Raw genomic sequence first — 13,008 nt, 5'->3', positions numbered from 1 at the left:
GAGTCGGTGAGTTCTAGTCCTGTCTTAGGCATGAAGCCAGGTTTGGGCCAGCCACTGTCTCTCAGCGCTAGGAAGAAGGTGGTAGCCTTCTGAAAAGTCTTGCCAAGAAAACTGCTAGGATTAATCTAATGGTTACTGTTCTGGTAGACTCCTCCCGAAAATTCACAGGCACAAATTTCAGACACACCGTTTGAAAATTCAAAACAATGTTCTTTATAATGAAAATTCCCTTAAACCAAGCCCTCTTTTTGTATAGCAAAGAGCACTCGTCTCCAAACAAACTGGTAATTTGTACAAGTCCCTTATCAGTTCTGTGATACTTAGCTTGCAGCTGTGAGGCAATTCACAGTCTTTCTTCTTTCACAAAGTGAAACACACTTTGCTCTGGTTTAGTTTCAAAGCGGGGAAAAATCAGCACACAAAAGGTCAAACAGAGCAAAGCAGGCACGAAACACAAGGATCAGATAATCCTCCACAATGGCCAAACCCACAGGCTGCTATTTATAGCAGCCTCACTAATTACCACAGCCCCACCCAACCACAGGTGGCCTCATTTTCTTTGATAATAATCTCTCAGTTGTTGTTGCCTATGCATCGCTCTCCGCATGCGTGGCTGTATCATTAACTCTTGTTCTGAATCCAAGGAGGAGCTAGATGATTGATCTCCTTCTGAGCTGTCTCCCACACTCTCCTCCTCCCTGTCACTCATGTCTTCTTGGTCAGAGGAGCCTTCATCATCAGATTCCACCGGGGGGGCAAAACAGGCCTGCAGCATGTGGATGTCTCCCCCACATCCACAGTCCTTGGGGCAGGAGCTGGGCTAGAGCTAACCACAACAGTTACCAGGAATCAACACTGACTCAAAGGCTCCCCTCTCAAAAAAACAAGATATCAAGTATTTGTTTCTGGAATATATAAATATTCACATTTACATTATTTCTGATACAGGAGACAAATCAGTCATTGGTGCTAAGATTATCTATCCGTGATCTAAGATTAATCAAACAATTCTAGGCTACAGCTTTCAAAAAGTCCATTTTTATCACGAGACTTTAGGAAAAAAGCTCATGATGCAATTTAAATTCTTCCCATCTTCCTCTCGTAACCACGAACCAAGATTTTTTTTCTTGTTATTTTATATTTAGCAGCTAAAATGAGTGTGGGAACAATAGTTGTGTAATTTCACAGATAATGCACATGTGTAATTTTTATATATTCATTTTCTTCCCCACCAGCTCCATGCTGAATATTGCCGAGAGAAGGATACATACCTGCCCCATCGAGTGGTTCAGGCCTGGGAACTTGGTCAATTCATACAGTAAGAACTATAGCTGTAGGATTCATTCCAAAAAAATGTTTGCGCTGTATTGTAATCCCATGACAGGGACTGTGCCCCCTTAAAGTTAACTTGTATTTAGCGAAAAGTTAAAAGCTTTAGATCAGTTTATTTCATGCCAGTCTCTCCAGTGGGAGAGAGATTGAGAAGGATTTTTATTCATTAGAGATAAATTTATTATCTATCTATCTATCTATCTATCTATCTATCTATCTATCTATCTATCTATCTATCTATCTATCTATCATATATCTATCATATATCTATCTATCTATCATCTATCTATCTATCTATCTATCTATCTATCTATCTATCTATGTATCTATCATCTATCTATCTATCATCTATCTATCTATATCTATCTATCAATCTATCTATCTATCATATATCTATCATATATCTATCTATGTATCTATCATATATCTATCTATCTATCTATCTATCTATCTTTCTATCTATCATATATCTATCTATGTATCTATCATCTATCTATCATCTATCTATCTATCATCTATCTATCATCTATCTATCATCTATCTATCTATCTATCTATCTATCTATCTATCTATCTATCTATCTATCTATCATCTATCGATCCATCTTGTATGCCACCCAACTCCTGAGAGACTCTGGGTGGCTTACAATCAGAAAATAAACATTCAGTATAAAATTAGGACATCAAGAGCAATTTAAAAACAATTTAAAACCAGTAATAAGAAAAAAAACCCCACATACATGTCATTTATGACCAGATCTCGATGGAACACCATTCAATCAACAGCACCAAGTCTGCTGGAAAAGCTAAGTCTTTCCAGCTTTCCGGAAGGCCAGTAAGGTGGGGGCAGTCTGGATCTCAGGAGGTAGCTGATTCCAGAGAGTCGGAGCCACCACAGAGAAGGCTGTTTCCCATAGCCCGCCAGCCGAGACTGTTGGGCTGATGGGACCCAGATATCCATATAACACCTTTCATATCTCTCTCTTCAAAAAGCTCTTCTCTTTTTTTTGGTCTTGTGATGCTCTTCTCACCTTTCCAGGCATACCTCCAAAGGAGCTGATGTGGTGCTACTTGGAGGGGATCTGAATATGCACCCAGAAGATGTTGGCATTCGGCTATTGAGAGGATGGACAGGGCTGCAAGATTCCTTCACAGCCGCAGAGAAAATCAAAGTGAGCCTTTTTGCACGCACATTAAATACACAGCAATAGCATTTAGATTTGTAATGAGCCAGGGTGGCGCAGCAGGTAGAGTGCTGCACTGCAGGCCACTGAAGCTGACTGTAGATCTGTAAGTCAGCGGTTCAAATCTCATCACCGGCTCAAGGTTGACTCAGCCTTCCATCCTTCCGAGGTGGGTAAAAGGAGGACCTGGACTGTGGGGGCAATATGCTGGCTCTGTTAAGAAGCGCTATTGCTAACATGTTGTAAGCCGCCCTGAGTCTAAGGAGAAGGGGGGGCATAAAAATTGAATAAATAAAATAATAAATAAATACAGCTTCACCGTGCTTTACAGCCCTCTCTAAGTGGTTTACAGAGAGTCAGCATATTGACCCCACCCCAACAATCTGGGTCCTCATTTTACTGACCTTGGAAGGATGGAAGGCTGAGTCAACCTTGAGCCTACTGAGATTCGATCTGCCAAACTGCTGGCAGCCGGTGATCAGCAAAAGTAGCTTGCAGTACTGCACTCTAACCGCTGCATCACTGAGGCTCAGTAAATGTCAGACATGAATATGTCCATCTCTGATTATTATTATTATTATTGTTGTTGTTGTTGTTGTTGTTGTTGTTGTTGTTGTTGTCAGTACAACACAGCAAACGAGATCACTATGCTGGATTTTGTATTTCATCACCAGTCGGGCGCTTCCCAAGCACCTAGGACTGCGTGATGTAGTGGCGAATTATGTTTGCCGATCCCAGTAAAGCGGCCTTTTGCAATTGACAGATGTAGATTTTGTCAATTCCGATGGTTTTCAAATGTCCGCTGAGATCCTTTGGCAATGCGCCCAGCGTGCCAAGTACCACTGGGACCACTTTCACTGGCTTATGCCAGAGTCGTTGCAGCTCAATTTTTAGATCTTCGTATTTCACTAATTTCTCTAGCTGCTTCTACTCAATTCTGCTGTCTCCTGGGATTGCGATGTCAATGATCCATACTTTCTTTTTCTCCACGATCACAATGTCTGGTGTGTTATGCTTCAGAATTCGGTCAGTCTGAAGTCGGAAGTCCCACAGTAGTTTTGCTTGCTCATTTTCGACCACTTTTTCGGGCTTATGATCCCACCAGTTCTTTGCCACTGGTAAATGGTAGTTCCAGCACAAGTTCCAGTGGATCATCTGTGCCACAGCATCATGTCTATGCTTGTAGTCAGTCTGTGCGATCTTTTTGCAGCAGCTGAGTATTATTATTATTATTATTATTATTATTATTATTATTATTATTATTATTATTATTAATTAGACTTGTATGCCACCCCTCTCTGGAGACCCGGGGCGGCTCACAACATACAATGCAAAATATATGTACAAATCTAATAATTAAAACTGTGACTAAAATCCCATTGTCCTAAAAAACAATCAATATTTCACAATCATATCCACTGTCACTGAGACTCAGAAACAATTATTTTCATTCATTCAGATGTTTCATCCATTTGACTGGCTCCCTGTTTCGTTCCCCTAAACTTAAATTTCAGCGCTGGAAACCCAGCTCCCCTCTCGCCTTCTTGCAACTACTCTTAAGTGTTGTGTTAAGAGTCTCTGCTCTTCTCCTCAGGGCTGTGAAGACGGCTGTACCCTTGTGCCAGCCAACTGCTACATCAACAAGAAAGAGCTGCGGTGTTATCCCCAGGGGATTCGTATTGACTACGTTCTTTATAAAGTAAGTGCAAGTTACTATCTAGAAAAAAAGAGACTGAACAAAGACTGTTTGTTGTAGAGAGAGCTTTGGGAAGCAGGTGAGGATGAAAGCTCTCGTCTGAAAAACACTTGCCACTGAACAAAGCAGCTGCTCCATCTTTTCAGCTTTATGCTTTGGTTCAGCTACCGTGTTTCCTCGAAAGTAAGACAGTGTCTTACTTTCTTTTTATCCCCAAAAGCCCCACTATGTCTTACTTTCGGGGTATGTCTTATATTGTAGCTTCCCTAGCGGTGACGGCGTGAGCTTTTGGGGCCCCGGTGGGAGGGCACCGGCCACTGTTGCTTCTAAGCGGCGCCGTTGTTGTCCTCACGGCGCAAAGCCACGCAGTCCTGAATCGCTCCCTTCTCCGGCCAGCAAAGTCTGCTGCCTAGGAAAGCAGCGCATTTGAAAAACGCTTTCCCAGGCAGCCGGCTTGCTGGCCGCTTTCCCAGGCTTTCCGCAGGAACGGGTGGTGGGGCGCCACAAAGGGCGGCACTTGCGCAAAGCCACACAGTCCTGGATCGCTGGCGTCAAAGGTACCAAAGAGGTGGGGACAACCTGAAAGACGGAGGGAGGGTAATACCGGTAGTAGGAGCTACGATGAGTAGAGTAGACGTGGGCAGGAGGCGACGCGCAGCTACGTGTTTCCCCGAAAGTAAGACATATGTCTTACTTTCAGGGTACGGCTTATATTAGCCGACCCCCCTGAAACCCCCGATACGTCTTACAATCGAGGGTGTCTTACTATCGGGGAAACACGGTACTTGTTGTTTACTGGTATGTTCATTGGACAGGTAATCTCAGAACAGAAGAGGGGCTTTTCAGGCGAGGAAGGTCCAACCAGTGCTAGTAAGTGCAAAGCAGTGGGGAAATGCTCCCGGATCGCTTGTGCCTATCAGTCATTGGAGAGAACTGGTTGCGAAAGGAGCGCGAAGCTCCACCCACTGCCCGGATGCCTCCATTTGGGTTCTTTTACCTTCTGCGCATGCACAGAATACTTTGTGCATGTGCAGAGGGTAAAAGAATCCAAAGGGTGGCATCTGGGTGGAGCCTTGCGCTCCCTTCACGACCGGCTTTCCGACGACCAATACGCACAAGCGAACTATTAGCATTTCACCCCTGGTGCAAGGCTCAGAGCAGAAAGGTTGTGTGGCACTTCAGCATCAAAGGCACCTATCTGAACTGCTTAAATTAAATGCACTTTTTTTTTTACCAAGGCATGTGATTATTTTGTGTGTGCGTGAGGGGAGCAACTCCCTGATCCCAGGGAAAAACTGATTTAGGAAGTTACAGAGAAACGCTACCGGAGCACCCATGTCTGTTCTGGAGCATTGTGCAGCCTTAACATGTAGGTCTGTGCATTGCTATCCTGGAGCATTGCAGTAACCTGATTGAACCCACAGAGTCGGTGAGGTCCCAGCAACTAGACAATGTCGCTTGGTGGGGCCCAGGAGAAGAGCCTTCTCTGTGGGGGCCCCGGCCTTCTGAAATCAGGCCCCCCCCTGAGATTCGTACTGCCCCCACCTTCCTTGCCCTCTGTAAGAATCTAAAGACTCATCTATGCCGCCAGGCTTTGGGCCATTAGACTCTGGCCCCCTGGCCGATGAATGATATGTATGTTGTTATTGAGTGGAAATGACTGATTTTTAATATAGTGGGGATTTTAAATTAGGTTATGGGTTTTATATTCATTGGATTTAGGATCTGTATTCTATTGTTCTTTTATATGTTGTAAGCTTCCCTGAGTCATATAAAATCCAATCAATCAATCAATCAATAAACCAACAAACAAACAATACTTGGCCAACAGCTAGTGTTCTTTCCCATTTCAGTCCAATTTGCTTATGATGGAAAGATCACCGTTAACCTGTTTTTCCAGCGGGAAGGGAAATACAATTACAGCTGCTTCTTAGACTGATTCTGAACACTTCTGAATACAGTGATCCCTCGATTTTCGCGATCTCGATCTTCGCGAAACGCTATATCGCGATTTTTCCCACCCGATGACGTCACTCTCTTCCTTCCTTTCTCATCTTTCTTTCTCTCTCTCTTTCTCTATCTTGCTTCTTCCTCTCTCACACTCTCTTCCTCCCTCTCTCATCTCTTTCTTTCCTTCTCTCTCTTTCTCTATCTCTCCCCCTCTTGCTGGCGGGCGGCGGGCGGTGGGCGAGCGGGGGCATCAGCGAGGAGCCAGGCTTTCCCCTTTGCGTGGGCGGCGGGGAAACCCCGATCTTCGTCTGCTCGCTGCTGCTGTAGCAGCAGCGAGCAGACGAAGATCGGGGTTTCCCCGCCGCCCACGCAAAGGGGAAAGCCCGATTCGGCTCCTCGCTGCTGCCGCCGAGCACATCAGCTGCTGGGCGGCCGCAGCAGCAGCGAGCAGACGAAGATCCGGGTTTCCCCGCCGCCCACGCAAACTCCACCATCTGCGCATGCGCGGCCATGGAAAAAGGGCGCGCATGCGCAGATGGTGTTTTTACTTCCGCAACCCTACATCGCGAAAAATCGATTATCGCGAGGGGTCTTGGAACGTAACCCTCGCGATAATCGAGGGATCACTGTACTTTCAGAGACTAAAGTGAAGTTTGTCAGTACATAAAGTCTGAAACCCCATTTAAAGTTCTCCTTTAATTTGCTGTTCTCTAATTTAACTGATCTTTATCGCTGAAATGGAGGGCCATCTTAGAATGGATGAGAAAAATGTTCAACTGTTTACTATCTAATCTTTTTGGGGCAAGGTGGGATTACCTTAAATCAGAGCTCTCTTCCTTTCAAAGGCAAGATATTGCCTAAATATGAATACCATATTTTTCAGAGTATAAGACCTCCCCCCCCCAAAAAAGTGGCTGAAAATTTGGGTGCATCTTATACTCTGATTGTAGCTTTTTTGAAGCTTTTTCCCCAGTCCTAACAAGGTGCTAATAATCTTCCCAGATCTTCCTGGCTTGCAGGCTTTTTTTTCATTGCTACTCTCTCCTAAGGTTTTTTTAAGTCCTGACCCAGGGGATAAAATAATAATAATAATTATTATTATTATTTATTAGATTTGTATGTCGCCCCTCTCCGTAGACTCGGGGCGGCTCACAACAATAACAACAACAATGTAAAAACAAATCTAATAATTTAAAAAACACTAAAAACCCCATTATTAAAAGCAAACACACACACAAACATTCCATGTATAAACTGTATAGGCCCGGGGGAGATGTCTGAGTTCCCCCATGCCTGACGGCAGAGATGGGTCTTAAGAACTTTACGAAAGGCAACGAGGGTGGGGGCAGTTCTAATCTCCGGGGGGAGCTGGTTCCAGAGGGTCGGGGCCGCCACAGAGAAGGCTCTTCTCCTGGGTCCCGCCAAACGACATAGTTTAGTCGACGGGACCCGGAGAAGGCCAACTCTGTGGGACCTAACCGGTCGCTGGGATTCATGTGGCAGAAGGCGGTCCCGGAGGTATTCTGGTCCAATGCCATGAAGGGCTTTATAGGTCATAACCAACACTTTGAATTGTGCCCAGAAATTGATCGGCAACCAATGCAGACTGCGGAGTGTTGGTGTGACATGGGCATATCTTGGAAAGCCCATGATTGCTCTCGCAGCTGCATTCTGCACGATCTGAAGTTTCCGAACACTTTTCAAAGGTAGCCCCATGTAGAGAGCATTACAGTAGTCGAACCTCGAGGTGATGAGGGCATGAGTGACTGTGAGCAGTGAGTCCCGGTCCAGATAGGGCTGCAACTGGTGCACCAGGCGAACCTGGGCCAACGCCCCCCTTGCCACAGCTGAAAGATGGTTCTCTAATGTGAGCTGTGGATCGAGGAGGACGCCCAAGTTGCGGACCCTCTCTGAGGGGGTCAATAATTCCCCCTCCCAGGGTTATGGACAGACAGATGGAATTGTCCCTGGGAGGCAGGACCCACAGCCACTCCGTCTTATCCGGGTTGAGTTTGAGTCTGTTGACACCCATCCAGACCCCAACAGCCTCCAGGCACCGGCACATCACTTCCACTGCTTCGTTGACTGGGCATGGGGTGGAGATGTACAGCTGGGTATCATCCGCATACTGATGATACCTCACCCCATACCTCTGGATGATCTCACCCAGCGGTTTCATGTAGATATTAAATAGCAGGGGGGAGAGGACCGACCCCTGAGGCACCCCACAAGGGAGAGACCTAGAGGTCGACCTCTGACCCCCCACTAACACCGACTGCGACCGACCAGAGAGGTAGGAGGAGAACCACTGGGGAACAGTGCCTCCCACTCCCAACCCCTCCAGCCGTTGGAGGGGTTGTGCTGAAGCTGACCAGACTAAGGACACCAGCCAGATGAATACCTGGTAGGCAGATTTCCCCCCCTATTTTCCTTCCCCAAAACTAAGGTGTGTCTTATACTCCAGTACACCTTATACTCCAAAAAATATAGAATATAGTAGAGGATTTTTAATGGCAATTGTTGATATTTAAGATTAAGTACAGTAAATAAAAAATACTAAAGGAACAAACTACTAGGAAATGCTGTAAAAATCCCATTCCTTGGCAATACTTATCTTTGTGGACAGATTATATGGCAACAGCTTCAAGTACAGTGAAATTTGTCCTAGGGTAAATCTAGTTCCTTTTTGGTCATTTCACACTGATTCTGTTTTTTCTAAGACAATAACATTCTATTTTTATTTTATTTTTTGCATTATTTGTAGCTCATAATCTACATATAACATTTTGAGGGGTTGTTTCTTTACTCATGCTGTCTGCAGATAAGAAAGAGCTTGCCATCGTGTCTGTCCTTTCTTACAGGGCTCGTCCCAATATGATATTAGATGCAATATTCATGAGACTACTACGGGAACCGCTCCTGGCAAGGATTTCCCTTACTCTGACCATGAAGCTGTCAAAGTGACCCTCTCTGTAGTCCAGTCAAATAAAAGTGAAAACATTCTTCCAGTTGGTGAGTGTTCAGATTTCATTGGTTTCCCACAAGCGGAGCAAAAGCAGCAGGAACAGAGAATTTGTGGCCTGCCAGTTCACGCTGAACCACAATCAACATCGTTCCTAGAGAGCAGAGCTCTGCTGGCTGGAGAATTCTGGGAGTTGAAGTCCACAAGTCTTAAAGTTGTCAAGTTTGGGGACCTCTGCTAGAGAGACAAGCTATTATTGAGAAATTCTTGGAGCTGTAACATTAAGCAACATCTGGAATCTCCAGATTCCTTACACTTCTCTGAGAGGGTTCTTAAGATCAAGTCAGACAAAAAACAGTGTTCAATGACTTTCTTGTGAAGTCATTCACTTTTTTTTAATTCACAGCATAACAAATATCCACATTTATTCTTAGAAGCTTCATCTCCTCTCCTTCTTTTGGTTTCTGTCTTCGGGGGAATATAGTGAATTGCTTTATGGCCTAATGGTTCTAACGTTCTGGGAATAGCCAGCTCCCTGCCTGCCCTAGCAGTGCTTCTGCTAAAATTGATTATACAGTAGTACCTCTAGATACGAGCTGCTCCACATGCGAGTATTCCAAGTTACGAGCCACGCCACGAGCGAAATTTCTGTTCGAAACCCGAGCTCAAATTTGGAATACGAGCCGAGCTTCCGCTAGGTGGCGCAAGAATCCTTGCTTCTGGTTATCTCGGCGCAAAAAACAAAGTCTAAAGGCATTCGTTCAAGATGCGAGTTGATCGACTTACGAGCTCGGGTCTGGAACGAATTAAACTCGTATGTCGAGGTACCACTGTACCTCCTTTAAAATGTAATTGTTACTAAATTCCCCAGAGAGTTAATCAAGGTCTTTAATTAAAACTTTGGCTGGCGATCTCTTGCAGTCAACACAGGCTTGATTTTCTCTCTGGTTTCTTCTTCCTCTGGATGTTCTCTGCTGAGTACACCAGTGCATTGTTACATAATTCTCTTTTTCGGTGAGCATCAATTAGCCCAAAGCTTGCCTGGGGATGCTAAAGTTTTGCTTGCCTTGTCGTCTTTTCTTGCTCGGAATCTGACCATTCTCAGCCAGCTTTTTCAGCTCATGCAACTCTGTGCAAGTTTGTGTATGAGATGCCTCTTACCCTATTCTGTGTTTAGTGGGAAGTGATCCCTCTCATAATCACAGTTGGTGTATATAAGACAGGGGTCTCCAACCTTTCTGGCTTGGCAGACTGGTGGAGGCAGCGGTGGTGGCATGTGTGCGCCAGTTTTACACGTCCATGCAGGCCAGAGTTTAACTCAAACGATGGCTTCGGCCTGGAACTTGGAAGAAAGCCAAGGTTTGGACTCTGATTTATTTCTCAGGTGTTATTTGGAAGGCTGACACTTCCCCTGGTTCCGGTTCCGAATGAGCTGCATCCCAGCACTGGGCCACCAACCATGTCGGGAGGGGGGAGATCTCTGAATCTAAGAGATTGTGTAGCAGGATAGCAGATGCTATTTACTACCTTCTTTACTGTGTCACAGCCTATATCCGTGATGGCGAACCTATGGCACGCGGAGCCATATCTGAGGGCCTGCGAGGCGTTGCCCTATGTCAGCTCCAGGGCGCATGTGCATGCTGGCCAGCTCATTTGCAGCCTTCTGAAGGGTGGGGGAGGCTGTTTTCGCCCCTTGGAGGCCTCAGGAAAACCTCCAGAGCCTGTGGCTGGTGAAAAACAGACCCAAATGGGCCTGCTGGACATTCAGAAATAAACATCTGGTAGGCCCATTGGGATATTTTTCGCCCTCCCCAGGGTTCAGGAAAGCATCCTGAATCCTAGGGAGGATGAAAAATGGTCCAACGGGCCTATCAGAAGTTCAGAGGCTTCAGTGAGGTCTGCGCGCATGTCGGGAGGGGGGGGCAGCGCAGTGGGGTTGTGTGGGAATGCACGAGGGAGGGCATTGTATTATCCAAAAAACTTGCATTATGAATGTGGGCAAGGGCACCTGCACACCCTTTTGGCACCTGAGCAAAAAGAGGTTCGCCATCACTGGCCTCTATCATTATTCATCTATACTAGTGAGGGCGAACCTTTTTTTCCTTGGGTGCCGAAAGAGCGTCTGAGCATGGTATTGCACATGTGCAAATGCCTGGTGAGGGTGAAAACAGCTTCTCTCACCCCCCAGAGGCCCTCTGGAGGCTGGAAACGGCCTGTTTCCCAACTTCTGAGGGGCCCCATAGGCTCGTGTTTCTACCTCCCCAGGCTCCAAAGGCTTCCCTTGAGCCGGGGGAGAGTTAAAATGTCCTCCCACACCCCTCTGGAGGCTCTCTGGAAGCCAAAAACACCATCCCAGAACCTCTGGATGAGCCAAAAATCAGCTGGCTGGCACATACATGCACATTAGAGCTGAGCTAGGGCAACGGCCCGCGTGCCAGCAGATATGGCTCCGTGTGCCACCTGTGCCATTGGTTTGCCATCACTGATCTATACTTTTCTACCCAGGGACTTATATAAAGCTAATTTCCCATTCTGTTGATTTCAGAAAGAAAACTGTCCCCTGGAGTAGCCAAATAACACTCTCCCTCTTTTCATAAAATAGCAATTAGTCCGGGTATAGCTGGACCTCACTGTAGAATTAAGAGCTCCCTGTGGTTGAATCACCCCATTCTTTTTACTTTCAGAGCCAGTTCTGGTGGATGTCTTGAATGAAGCTCGTCTGGAGGTGCAGGTGGGGTTACATTCGGCCAAACGGCAGCAGTACTTCTGTGGCCGCATGGCTGTCCTGTCTCTTCTCCTGCTGGTCATACAAGGAATCATGGCGATGAGTTCCATGTTTGGTGGAACTCTTCAGCAGCCCTTCCCCAGGTTCTCCTTCTCTCTGCTCAGTCTGCTCTCTGTCTCTGTCCTGCTCATCTCAGCTGTGCTGTACCTCTTCCACATCATTGAAGTGAAGGTGCTGCGGGGAACGGAGGAACAGATGCGGGTGGGGCTGCAGACGCTCCACGAGAAATTCAACAGCAGGTGAAATGTTGGATGGACGGTACGGACCAAGAGACTGGGCAGAACTGGGAATAGCCAAGTCCCTCTGTGATTCTCAGCAATAACAGTTCCCTGATTTTTAAATAAGGAATGGAAATTTGATACGGTTAATAGGCTGAATTTTTGAGCAGTAATGTATTTTTAAGATCTTTTTCGTGTTGAAAACTTTGTCATAAAATAGAATTAAGGGCATGCCGGTCTGTTACATTTGTACTGAAAAAGCAGGCAAGAACAGATGCGTAAAATAAAATATTACTAATTGTACACAGCCGCTTCTCCTACAATAATGTTTTCAGCTGTACTAAGTGGCAACAATTATTGACGGAAATCTGTTTTTTCTGTATGTACCTTGCTACGTAACACTTTAGCATACAATTATCTCTCACCACTGTAGCTCCCATTCATTGATGGAGAAACAGAAATTGAAGAACTGGGCTAGCAAAACTGAAGCTGAATTGTCAACTGAATATGTTTTACTAGCAGTCCTTGAATTACAATCACAACTGGGACTTCCATCCCTAAGCAATGTGGTCATTAAGTGAGTCACTATGTGGCCAACCAATTTTACTTTTGCCATGGACATTAAGCAAACCATGTGGTCTTCAGCAAATCTGGCCTCCTCGGATTTGCTTATTGGAAGCTGTCTGGGAAGGTCAGACGTGGCAATCACATGAATATGTGCCAGTTGCTTAGTGCTTGAATTATGATCATGTGGCTGTGGGGGATGCTATGAGTCATAAGTGTGAGGAGCAGAGGTGGGTTCCTGCCGGTTTGGACCAGTTCTATAGAACTGGTAGCAGGAATTTTCCCCCGCTTGCCAAACTGGCAGCGATGGCCAGGTGG

The 13,008-nt window shown here is 45.7% G+C and overlaps 1 protein-coding gene across 1 annotated transcript in view; it reads left to right on the top strand.

Annotated features, from left to right (window-relative positions):
• The window catches only part of SMPD2 (sphingomyelin phosphodiesterase 2), a 30,541-nt gene extending 18,112 nt beyond the window's left edge, over nt 1–12,429 (top strand). Inside the window, exons 7-11 of the mRNA XM_070745180.1 lie at nt 1,236–1,318; nt 2,371–2,503; nt 4,110–4,214; nt 9,023–9,173; nt 11,808–12,429. Coding sequence (XP_070601281.1) covers nt 1,236–1,318; nt 2,371–2,503; nt 4,110–4,214; nt 9,023–9,173; nt 11,808–12,151 — 816 coding nt within the window. The 3' untranslated portion in view covers nt 12,152–12,429. The remainder of the gene's footprint in view (nt 1–1,235; nt 1,319–2,370; nt 2,504–4,109; nt 4,215–9,022; nt 9,174–11,807) is intronic.
• The last annotated feature ends 579 nt before the right edge of the window (nt 12,430–13,008 follow it).

This window comes from Erythrolamprus reginae, chromosome 3, assembly GCF_031021105.1.
Source record: "Erythrolamprus reginae isolate rEryReg1 chromosome 3, rEryReg1.hap1, whole genome shotgun sequence".
Taxonomy (NCBI): domain Eukaryota; kingdom Metazoa; phylum Chordata; class Lepidosauria; order Squamata; family Dipsadidae; genus Erythrolamprus; species Erythrolamprus reginae.
This window is presented reverse-complemented; position numbering and strand designations above follow the sequence as displayed.